Source organism: Humulus lupulus, chromosome 9 (assembly GCF_963169125.1).
Source record: "Humulus lupulus chromosome 9, drHumLupu1.1, whole genome shotgun sequence".
NCBI classification, from domain to species: domain Eukaryota; kingdom Viridiplantae; phylum Streptophyta; class Magnoliopsida; order Rosales; family Cannabaceae; genus Humulus; species Humulus lupulus.
The window spans coordinates 160,585,180-160,599,496 of record NC_084801.1 but is presented as its reverse complement, the minus strand read 5'-3'; the positions used below and the strand labels follow the sequence as shown (position 1 = coordinate 160,599,496).

The 14,317-nt window shown below is 29.9% G+C and overlaps 2 protein-coding genes across 2 annotated transcripts; one reads left to right on the top strand and one right to left on the bottom strand.

Moving 5' to 3' along the window:
• Positions 1 to 434: 434 nt before the first annotated feature.
• Positions 435 to 1,936, top strand: LOC133800827 (short-chain dehydrogenase reductase 2a). Its single transcript, XM_062238893.1, has 2 exons — positions 435 to 642; positions 998 to 1,936. The coding sequence occupies exons 1-2, from the start codon at positions 539 to 541 to the stop codon at positions 1,839 to 1,841; spliced, it is 948 nt and encodes a 315-aa protein (XP_062094877.1). The 5' UTR covers positions 435 to 538; the 3' UTR covers positions 1,842 to 1,936.
• Positions 1,937 to 10,429: 8,493 nt separating this feature from the next.
• Positions 10,430 to 12,961, bottom strand: LOC133800235 (uncharacterized). Its single transcript, XM_062238188.1, has 2 exons — positions 12,238 to 12,961; positions 10,430 to 11,700 (listed from the first exon to the last, which is right to left on the bottom strand). Exons 1-2 carry the CDS (start codon positions 12,959 to 12,961, stop codon positions 10,430 to 10,432), a joined length of 1,995 nt encoding a protein of 664 aa, XP_062094172.1.
• Between the last annotated feature and the right edge of the window lie 1,356 nt (positions 12,962 to 14,317).

Sequence of the window (14,317 nt, the reverse complement as noted above, 5' to 3'; positions counted from 1 at the left end):
ATAGTTATATATTGAAGTCCAAATAATATCACTATGTTAATTTTCTTTTTAATATAGCTTAATATTTTTTGTATATATATATATATATATATTCCCCTCTAAAATTAGCTCTAATTATAGATTGGCCGGTGTTAATAGATGAGGTATAATTAATATAAATTAGAACAATAAGCAAGGACTGTGCCCATTTGAAATTTGAAATTTGTTGTATCCCATTTTGAACCTCTGTTCTTTACCTAAACTTATGAGAGAGAGAGAGAGAGAGCAAAGTAAAGTCCAACATTAATTGAAATCAAACTCCAAGGAGGTTGCTTGGAAATAGAGAGGAGTCCACTACTCATGGGATTGGGGGATGCATGGAGCCCACTCAAAACCACTGCTCATATTTCGGCTGCCTATAAAAGCCTCGCATTTCCCTTCTTCACCCCACAAAAACAAATTCTTCTTTATCAAACTCTCTCTCTCTCTCCCTCTCTCTCCTCTTCTTTCTCTCCTTCTCTCTCTCTCCATCTCTATATTTATACATATATACAAAACCATGTACATGCAAACTGAAACCATGCCGGCCCAAGTCATGCCTGAGCAAGCTCTTCATGGGATTCATATCTTGGGAAGGGAAAACAATACCCCCACTCCTAGAAGGTAACATATATTTTTTATCTTCTTCTTCTTCATCTCTCTCTCTATATATATATATGTGTGTGTGTGTGTCGTTTTCCTCATATTGCCGTGGCAACATTTCTCCCTCTCTTGAAGAATCAATCTCACATTGTTTCCAGCTACAGCTTCATCTTTCTTATATATATATATATATTCAATGACCATATGAGAGAGAGACAGCTTTAGTTTAGAGGCTGCAGTACTGTACTACTGTCCTTCATATATATATAAAATCACTGATCATCTTGGTGGCCTAAAACTAGTCAACATTACCATCTTGTCGTTTTACATTTTTTGAATTTGTCGTTTTAAAACTTTATTTATTTAATATATATAGATTGGAGGGCAAAGTGGCAATCGTCACGGGTGGGGCGAGAGGCATAGGAGAAGCCACGGTGAAACTCTTCGCCAAACACGGCGCAAAGGTGGTGATCGGCGATGTAGAAGACACAGCCGGAAAAGTCCTCGCCGAAACACTAGGAGCCTCGGTTTCGTTTCTTCACTGCGATGTTAGCTTGGAAGAAGACGTAGAAAACCTCATCGAATCCACCATATCTCGGTACGGACAGCTCGATATTCTCTTCAACAATGCCGGGGTTCTCGGAAGCCAATCCAAGAGGAAGAGCATAATGGAATTCGACGCCGACGAATTCGACTGCGTGATGAGAGTGAACGTCAAGGGAGTCGCGCTCGGCATGAAGCACGCCGCCCGAGCCATGATTAGACGAGGCGGCGGCGGGTGCATTATCTCCACCGCCAGTGTTGCCGGCGTCATGGGTGGGCTCGGCCCCCACGCCTACACCGCCTCGAAGCATGCGATCGTGGGGTTGACGAAGAACGCCGCCTGCGAGTTGGGGCGGTATGGGATTAGGGTTAACTGCATTTCGCCGTTTGGGGTGGCCACTCCTATGCTCATCAATGCGTGGAGATCGGACGGTGATGGTGAAGGGGATGATGATGAGTGTATGAGCTTTGGTGGGATGCCTTGTAGTGATAAAGAAGTTGAGAAAATGGAGGATTTTGTTAGAGGACTTGCTAACTTGAAAGGTCCAACACTAAAGCCTAGGGATATTGCTGAGGCTGCTCTTTATCTTGCTAGTGAGGAATCTAGATATGTTAGTGGTCATAATCTAGTTGTAGATGGTGGAGTAACCACCTCAAGAAATTGTGTTGGTTTGTAATTTTCTCTTCTTAATATTTTTTGGGTTCTTTTAATTTGTTATTTGGTTAATATATATGAAAAGATAGAAATAATCAATTGAATTTATTTTATATATATACATACCTTCCCATTGTTTGTGCAAATTTCCAACAATATGGGTATTTCTTGATCATATATATATATATATATATGCCAATTTGGCTTGTAATGTATATAGATTTCTTTTATATTCATTTCCCAGTCACATCAGAATCTTCAATTTAATGTTTTTTTAGATCAATACATGTTATAATATGTTACAATATACAATACTTTATGCGCCTACCTCTTTTTTTAAGTTTGATCTGGCTCTCCAATATTGATACCTTAGTGAAAATATATATATTTATATATATGTAATTTTCTTCTATATGAGTCGATGACTTGTATATAAATACCTATATATATCATTAATTAATCGGCATACAAGTTTGAGGACAGTTATTTTCAAATTTCAAACCTAACTATTCAGTACTATTAATGATCTGAATTGTGCTTTGTCAATATTCATATATTTGATCACTAGATTCGGGGAGCTTTCTTTTGGAAAATTGAGCATGGTGATCTAATTAAATTTACGAGTTGTCAAATTACCTTCAAGATAATTATCCTAATTCATATTTTATGTTTTTTTTCCTCTCAAGGGGTAGGAATGTCTCAAAAGTAGTTTTTGCATCGTGACGTGTGGTAAAATGTCTCGACACAGTCATTTTTATATAGTATTTTTTTAAAAGCATTTTTACATAGTATTGGAAGATGAATATTCAACTTCTTTTACTGATTCATGAAGACATACATGTCAAATATATATTAGACCTTCTAAGTAGTGATTTTTTCTTAAAGAAATCTTTAAAATGTGTGTTAATTTAATGTACAATGATAGGTACATGTTCACTGAATATATTTTTTTATACAAATTTAACATCCTAATAAATATCATATTATATAATATAATAATATCTAAAATTGAAACATTTATTATAAATAAATATAAAAAGTGTCATATACATGCCTAATTAACTTATATCGTCTGACTTCTATATATAATGCCTAGGGCAAATTCATCTCTAATCAATCGAAAGTTTTCACTTTTCACTTAATACTTTCCTAATTAGAACTTTCATATTAAATAATATATCTATTGGTTGGATGGTGCTCCTACTCAAATCAAACACCTACAAATTTACAATACGTGTGTAAGATTCCAAGTGATTTGAATTATTGTAAATATTCACATTCAATGCCTAATATGTCAACTACATAGAATAACTCAGAAAGAGCCATAGGTTTACAAGCAAACTATCTCTCTTACAATGACTTTTAATTGGTACATAAATTTGTGCATCACCAAACTTTTTTCTCTTTTCAACCCAACAATTTAATGCAAGTCAATAATAATTAGACAAAAATATCATTCATTATCTGCCTCTGCTAATGGAATACCCTTTTATATATGGGCAAGTGCAAAGGAGTTTGCTTGAATAGTAAGCATTAGCTAGCCACCCACTAACTAATAAAGCCCACTTTAATTTTAATTTGAATTAAATATGAAGATATTCCAAAGAGAGAGGAGGCTAATATAAATGGTACTGTCAAAGCTGTCATGGTCAATATAATCCTTGGAGAACTCTTAATACAAGAGTTGTTTGGTTTTGACCCTATGAATATTCCACGAAAATCAAAGCTAAGCTAAGATAAAGAACTCTTCAAAAGAAAGTCCAAGGGAAAAGTCGATTAATGCAGCCAAGAAAATACGTGTGGACAACGACCTAGTATGAGAAAACTATGTAGGGTTTTATTAACCTTTGGTATATGCTACCTCTTCTTAAAACTCAAAAGTAGTTCTCATTTTTTATACCAAAGAAAACAAAACTGACCCATCTGACAACGTTATTGTGTTTTCAACTTTCTTTTTTTCTTTTGTTTGCTTTACCTGCCGACAGGTGTACTATATTCAATATTCAGTAAACACACTATTTTTGAAATAATAGAAATGGTAATTCTACGATGCAATTTCTGAAAAGATGCATCTGTACATTTTTTTTATTTTGCACCGTAAAAGATATAATTCAATTTTTTTTATATGATATTGTTAATTGTAGTTATTTGGATTTTAAAAAAAAAAAAACTAATTATTTAGAATGCTAAATCAATATTTAAACGTGTGTCTGCTTTTTTTAACATGTGTGCACAACAAATATTTAAATTCTGATTTTTACGATCTAAATAATTTAAAATTTTATAAAAATATGCATAATGTTCTAAATAACTACAACTAACATTGTGATATTAAAAAATTTGAGATTATAAATGCAAGCGACAATGGAAAAAGAATGTACCTATGCATCCCTTTTAAAGGGTTGAACCAAAAAATATTCAAATATATAGAAACTAATTATTTTTACCATTTAGTCATAACTTTTTTATCATTGTATAGTTTTTCTTTTACTAAATGCTACTATATTTTAGGATTAAAAAGTAATATTTAATACATAACCATCACTAATATAATTTTAATCTTAATTTATTATAAAATAATAAAATTTGTTGTAATTAAAAAATACATTTAATCATAACAAATTATAATTTTTATGATTACATTTTTTAGTCGGTGACGACATAAATATGATAATATATTTTTAATCACAAATTATATTGTAACTATTTTTTTGTAGAATACATATTTAAATTGAGTATATATTTATATATAATTGAATCAATATTTTGATTCAAAAAACTTTCTTTAGGAAATATAAAATAAATTAAATTAAATAAGTTACTACATCAATATTAGTTTATTCTCTCAAAAATTGCTTATTGATTTAAAGAAAACTTGTTATTTTTTAAGTAGGAAAAAGTGACTTTTGGTATTGTTTGGAAACACTTAAAAAAATAGTTTTTTATTTAATTAATTAAAAATTTCATAATTAAACATAAAATGTGTTTGGAAACTTTATTTTATTTATTATTTTTTAAAATTTTAATTGAAATTCATTCAATTTTGCAAAATAAAATTTTTTCACTTTCAAAATTTTTTTAAATCGTTTTCTACTTTTTTTTTTCTCTCTTCTTCAAATCAACAATTTATATTGTTAAACAAAAATAAAAATTATCAAACACGTTTATTATTTTTTGTTTTTTAAAATAAAAAACAAAAATAGTTACCAAACATATTTTTATTTTCTAAAAATAAAGAAATAAAATTATATTTCTATTTTTGTGTTTAAAAAATTCAAAAATAAATTTTTTACCAAAACAACATATATATTTTTGGATAATTTTGGTTCAAACTACGAGAATAAGGATTGTACTCTTATTGTTTTACAAGGACTAGTTCTTCACTTACCCATTTTCAACTTTTTCATATTTTCGCCTCTGTCGTTTTTCATGCACTATAAAAATCTACTAAACTACCATATTTTCAAATTTGTTTTTATCTCTCTCCAGCTATTTTCTTAGAAAGAAAAAAATTATTATTAATTCATGCATGTTATGAAATTATAACACTTTTCAACATGAAATCACTGTGGGTAATTATTTTTACACGGCTAATATTGACTAATTCTTTCATTTTTAGGGAACTTCATTATTTTTATTTTTATTTTTATTCAAAAGTTTAAGTTATAATAATAATAATAATAATAATAATAAAGGTTGGGTAGGGACATAGCTAGCCAAACTTTCATTAAAGGGGCAACTTTATATATAATTACAAATTGTTAAGGGGAGGTTTTTTGTTTTTACTTTAATTTATTAATTTTTGGATGTTAATTAATTAATTAATTAATTTTGTGGATAAGAAATTTTAAATAATAATACTAAAAAAATGAGAGTTCTTTCCCACTATGTTGGCTCCGCGAAGGTGAAGTTATATAAACTAATATTACTTAGCTTCTAAAGTTATATAATGAAGTATATATACTAATAAAAAGTTGTATTAATTAATATGGAAAAGACTAAGCTTCCATTTCAAAAGAGAAAAAGTCACACAATACAAAATATTGCTATCCAACCATACACTCTACACAGCAGAATTCACGTGGGAAGTATAAAATTTGACATGTCTGGTCATGTACATTATTTTAGAAAAACTAAAGATCTCTTCTTTTCTTTTTTTTCTTTCTCCCACTGGCCTATATATGTGTAGAGTATAGATATATATATATATATATACACGCTAGTGCAACTGTTTATATAGGTATTATATTAATATATTCCCATGAGGTCAAGGGACAGCTCAATGGAACTACTTGGGAAGTCGAACTCCCTTAACAAAGTTCTCTTTCATATACATATATATATATATATATATATATCTTTATACACTTGGAATCTGTCAATGTTCAAACATTACCGCACCATATATATATGCGATGAGTTGTAAATCTGTCTTCTTTCCATTTCCTCAACTAGGACTAAACTAAACTAAACTAAGCACCATTCATAGTTGGCTTCCAACCCCTATGAATTTATCATATCAAATATAGTATAACCTGTCTCTTAAAAAGTTATTTTAAGTCTTATTTTAATTGTGTTCATTATTGGTTTAAAACTTGAATTGGTCATTTCTCTCCAAGATACCATTGTAAAAGCTATATATATATATATGAATATAAGTAACTTATAACGAGTCGTTTTTAGTTAATATATATGTATACATCTAAGTAAACACTAGCTATGACCAAACAATAAATTTCATTATATATATTTATTATATACTATAAAAAGTCATTACTAAAAATAATAGTAAAAAATATGTAATTTGTTACTCATAATTTTTTTTGTCATATTATATATAATAAGTTGTAATTAAAATTATATTAGTGAAACTCACAAGTAAATTTTTTTTTGTAACATTAAGTTACAAAAATATCATTTCATGACTAAAAGATTGTCACTAAACATTAATATTTTTTTTTTCAGTTAAGTAATCTAAAATAAAAATAGTGCTTATGACATTGTGCTGCCATTACGACTATTGACTCTTATTGGTTATACTATAGTGATTAGAAGATTTATCATGTGACTCTCAAATCTTAATTTTCTTTTGAAGTGTATTTCATAAGATGTTATCGTAGGATCTGCCACAATTATTGAAGTATATCTTATATGATCTTATTGTAGGATTCACTACAGTATACTACAAAAATTAATTTAGATGATGATATATTACCAAAATCTAAACAAAGATTAATTTAGATATGGTTTTTCCTTTCCTTTTCTGAAAACCAAATCTAGAACAGCTACATATATTCTCTGAAAATCTTAAGTTTAACACATAAATTAGGTGTTTATGTGTAGGGAATAGGGAGTGGCAGAGAGGCATTTGCAAAGACAGATTTTGGGAGAGGGTTCTGACATAGCAGCTGAGTCATGTACTATTGGATTATAATCAACAACATATATGATTTTTTGGGCAGAATATGCTTTATTTAATTATCAGTGTAGCTAAGATAAATTTGGAAAGGACCACAGCCAGATTTTCCTCCCATTTTAAATACCCAACAAAGTCTATGCCTCTCTGGTACAATATCCAGCAAAGATATGTTAGTTGCAACAAAATTATTCACTACAAATTAATATGAGATTATGTGTTAGATTTATCAGATCTAATTATATATGGTTCGAGATCTTTCTAATTATGTGTCTGAGATTTTACAGATTTGTTTTAAATTTTATATATATTTTTTCCTTTATTTTTGGGGATAGATCAGGGCATTGGGATAAGCATAAGAGACTTGAAAGTTACAAAGATTAGGTGATGGACTGAGTTGAGATTATTCTGAGTCCAATCTGCTCCCCATTATAAGAGGATCCATTGAAATGGACTTCAAATTGACAGATCAGTCCCATTTGTGCAAATTAATTTAGTGGAAATTATGTGGGATTTTTTTATTTGTTTTCATAAATATAGATTTTTTTTTAGATTTTGTATAAATAATAGCTTTTTCCTAATTTAAGTTAATTATGTGGAAAAAGATTTTTATATTTTTATATTTTATTGAAATAAAGCCATATTTTAATTATTTGTTAAGTAAACTAATGCTTGACTGGCATGATGGTGATGGCAACTCTTCTTTGTCAAAGTGGTGTATGGGTCTAACCCAACATGTACAATTATATTTATATATAGATAATAGAAATTTTTTATTTTCGCGGTTTTTTATTTTTTTATGTTAATTTTAATAGAATATTTTTATATTTTACTGTAGATTGTAAATATGACTTAAACTTAAATAATTAAACAAATTAAAATAAGATATTTTTGAGATATTTTACAATAATGATTATTTAAAAATAATAAAATTATATATTTTATAACTTGAATAAAATTTAATTAAACCTAAATTTAATATTATATTAAATATATAATATACAATCTTTTGTTGTCACTGTCAAATTCAAAAATTAGAACAAATATAAAGTTAAACAAACATTAATTAATTAATTAATTGAAAATTAATATTTTTAAGATATTTTATGATAATTTAAATAATAAAATCATATTTATTTTAAAAAATTAAAAGCATACATCATTTTTTTTTATCTTCTAAATTTGTGTAATAGTTTATTTTTTATTAAATGGTTTGAGCTCTTTTTGTTATCAAATTCACCAAAAGACATTGTGAGATACATTAGAAATTAAAAATAGTTGATGCATATATATTAATGTCTACATACATTATGCCTTTTTTTATTCTTATTTTATTTATATTATTAATTTCTTTTATATATATGTCATGTAGCCATGTAAATATCTCTTCTAGATAATAAGTATGTAGATAACAAAAATTATTGGTTTTAACGGTTTTTTATTTTTTTAATGTTAACTTTAACAGAATATTCTTATATTTAACAAAATATTTATATATTTAACGGTAGTTTGTAAACACTTAAACTTAAATAAAATAAAATAAATTATTAAAAAAATTAAAATATGATATTTTTGAGATATTTTACAATGATAATTATTTAAAAATAATAAATAATTAAGCAAATTAAAATATGATATTTTTGAGATATTTTACAATGATAGTTATTTAAAGATAATAAATAATTAAACAAATTAAAATATGATATTTTTTAGATAATTTACAATGATAATTATTTAAAAATAATAAAATCATACGTTTTATAACTTAAATAAAATTTAATTAAACTTAGACTCATTTATTTGAATAATATCATATTAAACATATAATATAATTTACTGTCATTAGTAACAAATTGATTTTTTAAAAAAACTAGCAAGAAACTTAATTTAAAATATACAACATTAAACATATAATATATAATATCTTGTTGTCAATCCTCAATTAAAAAATTAGAACAAATATAAACTTAAACAAAAATAAATAAATTATTTAATTAAAATAGAATATTTATTTAAAATTTATATGATATTAATATAAATTTAATAAAAATAATTAATAAATTCTATAAATAAAACTAAACAAACGTGTTTATATTGTTCTATGCTTATATCTAGTATATATATATAAACACAGACAAGCATTTGTTCTCCTTTGGTAGCCGTGTTTGTCACTATTTTTTAAACAACATTGTTTTAATTTATAGAAAACGTGGTATCAATTTTTTTTCCAGGATTTCTTACCTCATTCAGTTAATAAAATTATGTATCTATGAATGAAAAATAATGTTTCACAATTTGTATCTCTATATGGACTTAGCTATTATTCATTAGTCAACACATGGAAAGGATCATTAATATTACAATTATGTTGTTCATTCTTCTCTGTTGTTTCCTTCATGAATAGGGATGATAATTTAATATATGGTTATATATAATAATTATATTAATATAAATTCAAATATTACAAAATACTATTATTATAATAATATATAATACAAAACTATATATTTAATAATTATATTAATATAAATTTAAATGTTATAAAATATTATTATGATAATATTATATAATCCAAATTTTTTACTAGATATATTAATATGAATTCAAATATTATAATAATATTTGATACAAAACTAGATATTTAATACTTATATTAATATAAATTTAAATATTATAAAATATCATTATAATAATATATAATACATAATCTAAATTTTTATTAAAAAAATTATTTTAAAAAGGTTATCATATTATATATATATATTTAAAAATCATAAACAATGTTGGGGTTTAATTTTTCATTTAATATGTTTATATCATTCTTGTATATATAATATTGTTTATTTATTTGAAATTTATATGCCAATAATAGTGTAACGCCCTCCTAATTAGAGTCTGTTACCAAGTGAGTTTAAAATTAGTGCGGGACTCGCTAAACGAGTTATTTAGACTAAAACAAGTGATTAAGCCACTAAGGGTTCAAGTATTAAAAATTTTGGTTAAGACATAAACCTTTTTTTTTTTTTTTGATCAAGAAGAAGGGATTTACTTCATTAATCAAACAAGCAAAAGATTACAAACACCAGTCCAACAGAACAGCAACCGGAGGCTAAGAACAGCAAGCCTCACCTAAACTAACATAACATTCTAAATACAAACAATTCAGGACACCAACAGCTTAGCTCAACCAACAATTACATAGCAAAATGTGATAACACTCTTTGCTCCTGGGAAGATAGCTTCTTCTTACTAACAATGTTAAGCCGATGATGAATTAAAGATTTTACTTCAGTAGTTATACTAGTAGCAGACCTAGAGTAATTGTCAAAAATACAACCATTACGATTCCTCCAGATGCTATATACTACAGCTGCTAATATCATGATAGATATATGAAAAAGGAAGCCATTATTTATGCTAGAAAGCCAGATCCTCCATCTATCAAACTCATAAGGCCAAGTACTGAATGCCGTCCCCTCAAAAATTTGATCCAACACCTGTTTTGACAGAGTACATTCAAAGAACAAATGGGAATGACTCTCATCAAAACTACCACAAACCGGGCACAGTAAAGAGTCAAGAGGCACTCTGAACCGAAGCATGTTATCACAAGTAAGCAGCTGCGCATTGACAACTTGCCATAACAGGAATCTGTGCTTAGGCAGAGATAATCTACACCAAACTGCTTTGTAGTAGCCAACCTGTTGATGGCACAGAGAACTATTGTATAAGATAGAGGAGTGAAATTTCCTAGTTAAACCAGCAGCCTTAATATCTTCCCTACTGAATTTGCCTCTCAGTTTGCATAATTTCCTCCAGTACCAGCTGGTATCTGGAGGCAGCCTATAGGACCAGAAGTCTGAGCCTTTCAGATAAATTGAATTTATCCATTTTACCCACAGCAGGTCATGCTTCTCAGAGATCGCCCATATATACTTAGCCAATATAGCATAATTCCAAATCTGTCCATTTTTTAAGCCGAGCCCCCCATAAGCCTTAGGAAGACAGACCTTTTCCCTTGAAGCCATATGAATCTTGCATCTATTGCCATTAACTCCCCATAGAAAACCACGACAGAGCCTCTCAACTTCCTTTATTATGCTTTGAGGAAGAACAAAAATACTCATCCAATAGTTCCTCAGCCCAAAAAGAACCAAATGAATCAGTTGCATTCTGCCAGCAAATGACAGGTGCCTACTTGCCCAAGTGTGTAATCTCATTTTGATTTTTTGAATGATGATATCATAATCTTCATGCTTCCATTTGGTAGGTCTCATAGGGACACCAAGGTATTTAAGTGGAAATGATCCCTCTGACAGATTCAATTCAGCAGACATTTGCATTTTTTCAGCAGCTAAAACTCCCCCAAAGAAGACCTGAGACTTGCTCTCATTAATTTGAAGCCCTGTCACAGAACTAAACTCCCCAATCACGCTCTTAATAATTTTTACTGATGACAGAGACCCTTTACAAAATAGCAATAAGTCATCAGCAAAACATAAGCTAATGAGCTTGAGATTCTTGCACATAGGATGATACCTGAAGGCTGAATTTTGAGCTGCTAGATGGAGGCTTCGGGTTAGATATTCCATGACTAGAACAAATAACAGTGGGGAAATTGGATCCCCTTGGCAAAGACCCTTCTCACCTTTAAACCTGCCTTGAACCCTTCCATTCAAGATTAATGAATAAGAAGTATTGCTCAAACAAGTCATAATCCAGCCAATGAATCTTGTTGGGAAACATAAGGCCTTTAGAAGCTCCTCAATAAACCTCCAATCTATTGTATCATAGGCTTTGCTTATATCAATTTTAATTGCACACCTTGATGATGTGGACGATCTTCTATAATTCTTAATAATATCTTGACAAATTAGGACATTGTGGGCTATAGATCTTCCTTGTATAAAAGCTCCCTAATTAGTATGAACTAAAACAGGGAGGACTTTGGCTAATCGAGAACAAAGTAATTTTGAAACACATTTATAAATTGTAGAGCAACATGCAATAGCCCTGTAATCCACTGCCCGAATAGGATTGTCAACTTTAGGGATCAAGGACAATGAAGTATTCAGTAACTCTTCTGGTATGAAGTCTGTCTCAAAAAATTGACCTATAGCTCTACAAACTTCATCACCTATGTCTTGCCACATCACCTTAAAGAATGCTGAACCATAACCATCTGGGCCCGGAGTTTTGATGCTAGAAATACTGAACATGGCAGCTCTGATTTCCTTATGCGTGAATGGTTTCAATAACAGTAGTTGTTGATCTAAAGAAAGCTTTAACCCCATATCAACACACTGTTTGTTTAACACCTTGGAAGCAAAACTGGGACTCCCCATTATATCTCTAAAATGATTCAGAAAATGAGAAACAACTTCAAAGTAAGTATCCACCACCCTTCCTTGCTCATTTATGAAAGTTGCTATTCTATTAGCCTCCTTACGCTTCTTCAAACATGCATGAAAAAAGGCAGTATTCATATCACCTTGTCTCAGCCAATTTATCTTACTTCTTTGAGTCAAAAAACTGTGATATCTTTGCTCTTGAATTCTAAAATTTTCAGCTGTAATCTTAACATTGTCTTGAAACATAAGATTGCTAGGATGGTGTTGAGCAAGAAATAAAGCTTCCTGAAATTGGTCCTTGGCTTTTTGAAAATGGACTCCTATATCTCCAATACAGTCCATGTTGAATCTCTTTAATTTATGCTTTAGTCTCATTGTCTTAAAAAAAAATAGACTTCAATCCTGTCCCCTTCATCGGCTGTCTCCAATTGTCTAAAACCAACTGCTTAAAGTTTACATGTTCAGTCCAGAAATTGTAGAACCGGAAAAGCTTTATACCCATATTCTCTACTGGCATAACAGAAATGGTACACGAGCAATGGTCTGAAACTGTTTCCCAATTATACACAGCTGAAGTTTTAGGAAATCCATCCAACCATTCCTCATTTATAAAAGCATGGTCTATCTTGGAGTAAATACGAGCAGCTCCATCTTGATTGTTAGTCCATGTAAAAAAGGATGCAGTACTTTTTAGAGCTTCCAAATGATTCATAGCAATCCATCTTGTAGACATAAACCTTTCCATTGAACAAAAACTTTAGTCTTTACATGAGATCCCAAAATACAAGTTTAAAAGTTGGTTATAACTCAGAAATTACTAAATAAGACGGCCTAAGCGGCAAAAAATGGTTCAACCCTAGCTCCCCTGTGATATCTCAGCCGTGGCGGTCGAGCAGACTACTTATGTACACATCACCACTATCGCTCTCCAACTCATGGCTGGCCAAGCTTCTCCTTACCCTTATTTGCACCACAAAGCACCCGTGAGCCAAAAGACTCAGCAAGAAAACATATTCAGATAGTTCATAGAATATAACAGCATGCTTAACAGTAATAACTGGAACCAAGCATACACACTGCACAGATAAGTGACCATAGGGTCACACAAGTGCGTGTTGCAGTCCCATTTATTCATATGGCATATGACCCAGTCAAGTGCATAAGGCACTCTCGGGGTGGCCTAGCCAAAACGGCCAGCACTCAATGCGCATAACGCCAATCACTGCTTATAAGTTGAGCCTTACAAACCCTCGACATATAAGTCAAGCTTTGGAAACCCTCGACTTATAAGTCGAGCCCCATTTTAACCAGATATACCCTTGACTAGCAGGTCAAGCTTTAATCAGCTACAACCGAAAAATTCATAGTTAATAAATTGAGCTTCCTAGCCAGAACAAACATCCACATAATACATTCTTCATACATGCAGATATAATGGACTACAATATACTAAGCAGATATGCACAAGCACAATTATAATCATGCTCATTAGCTGGGCCCGAGCCCTATTCACATTACATTTAACAAATGGGCCAAGCCCCAATCATATTACATTAATAGTTGGGCCAAGCCCCAATCATACATTTCACGTATCAGGTGCATTTTTCTTACATCGATCTTCGTGCATGTAGTGGAATGACCCGGAGCGCTGATCGTGACCCAAGCTACCACTCCACTAAGATTGCCTTTAGTTTCCACCAAAATCTATGTTTAACCTTGCCTTGGAGTGTC

Bases quoted from the DNA above. Each gene is read 5' to 3' on its own strand.
- LOC133800827 (XM_062238893.1), top strand. From the start codon at position 539: ATGTACATGCAAACTGAAACCATGCCGGCCCAAGTCATGCCTGAGCAA. The intron at 643-997 runs GTAACATATATT...TAATATATATAG, and splicing joins AATACCCCCACTCCTAGAAG to ATTGGAGGGCAAAGTGGCAA.
- LOC133800235 (XM_062238188.1), bottom strand. From the start codon at position 12,961: ATGAGACTAAAGCATAAATTAAAGAGATTCAACATGGACTGTATTGGA. The intron at 11,701-12,237 runs GTTGCTCTACAA...TATTTTGTAAAG, and splicing joins GGATTACAGGGCTATTGCAT to GGTCTCTGTCATCAGTAAAA.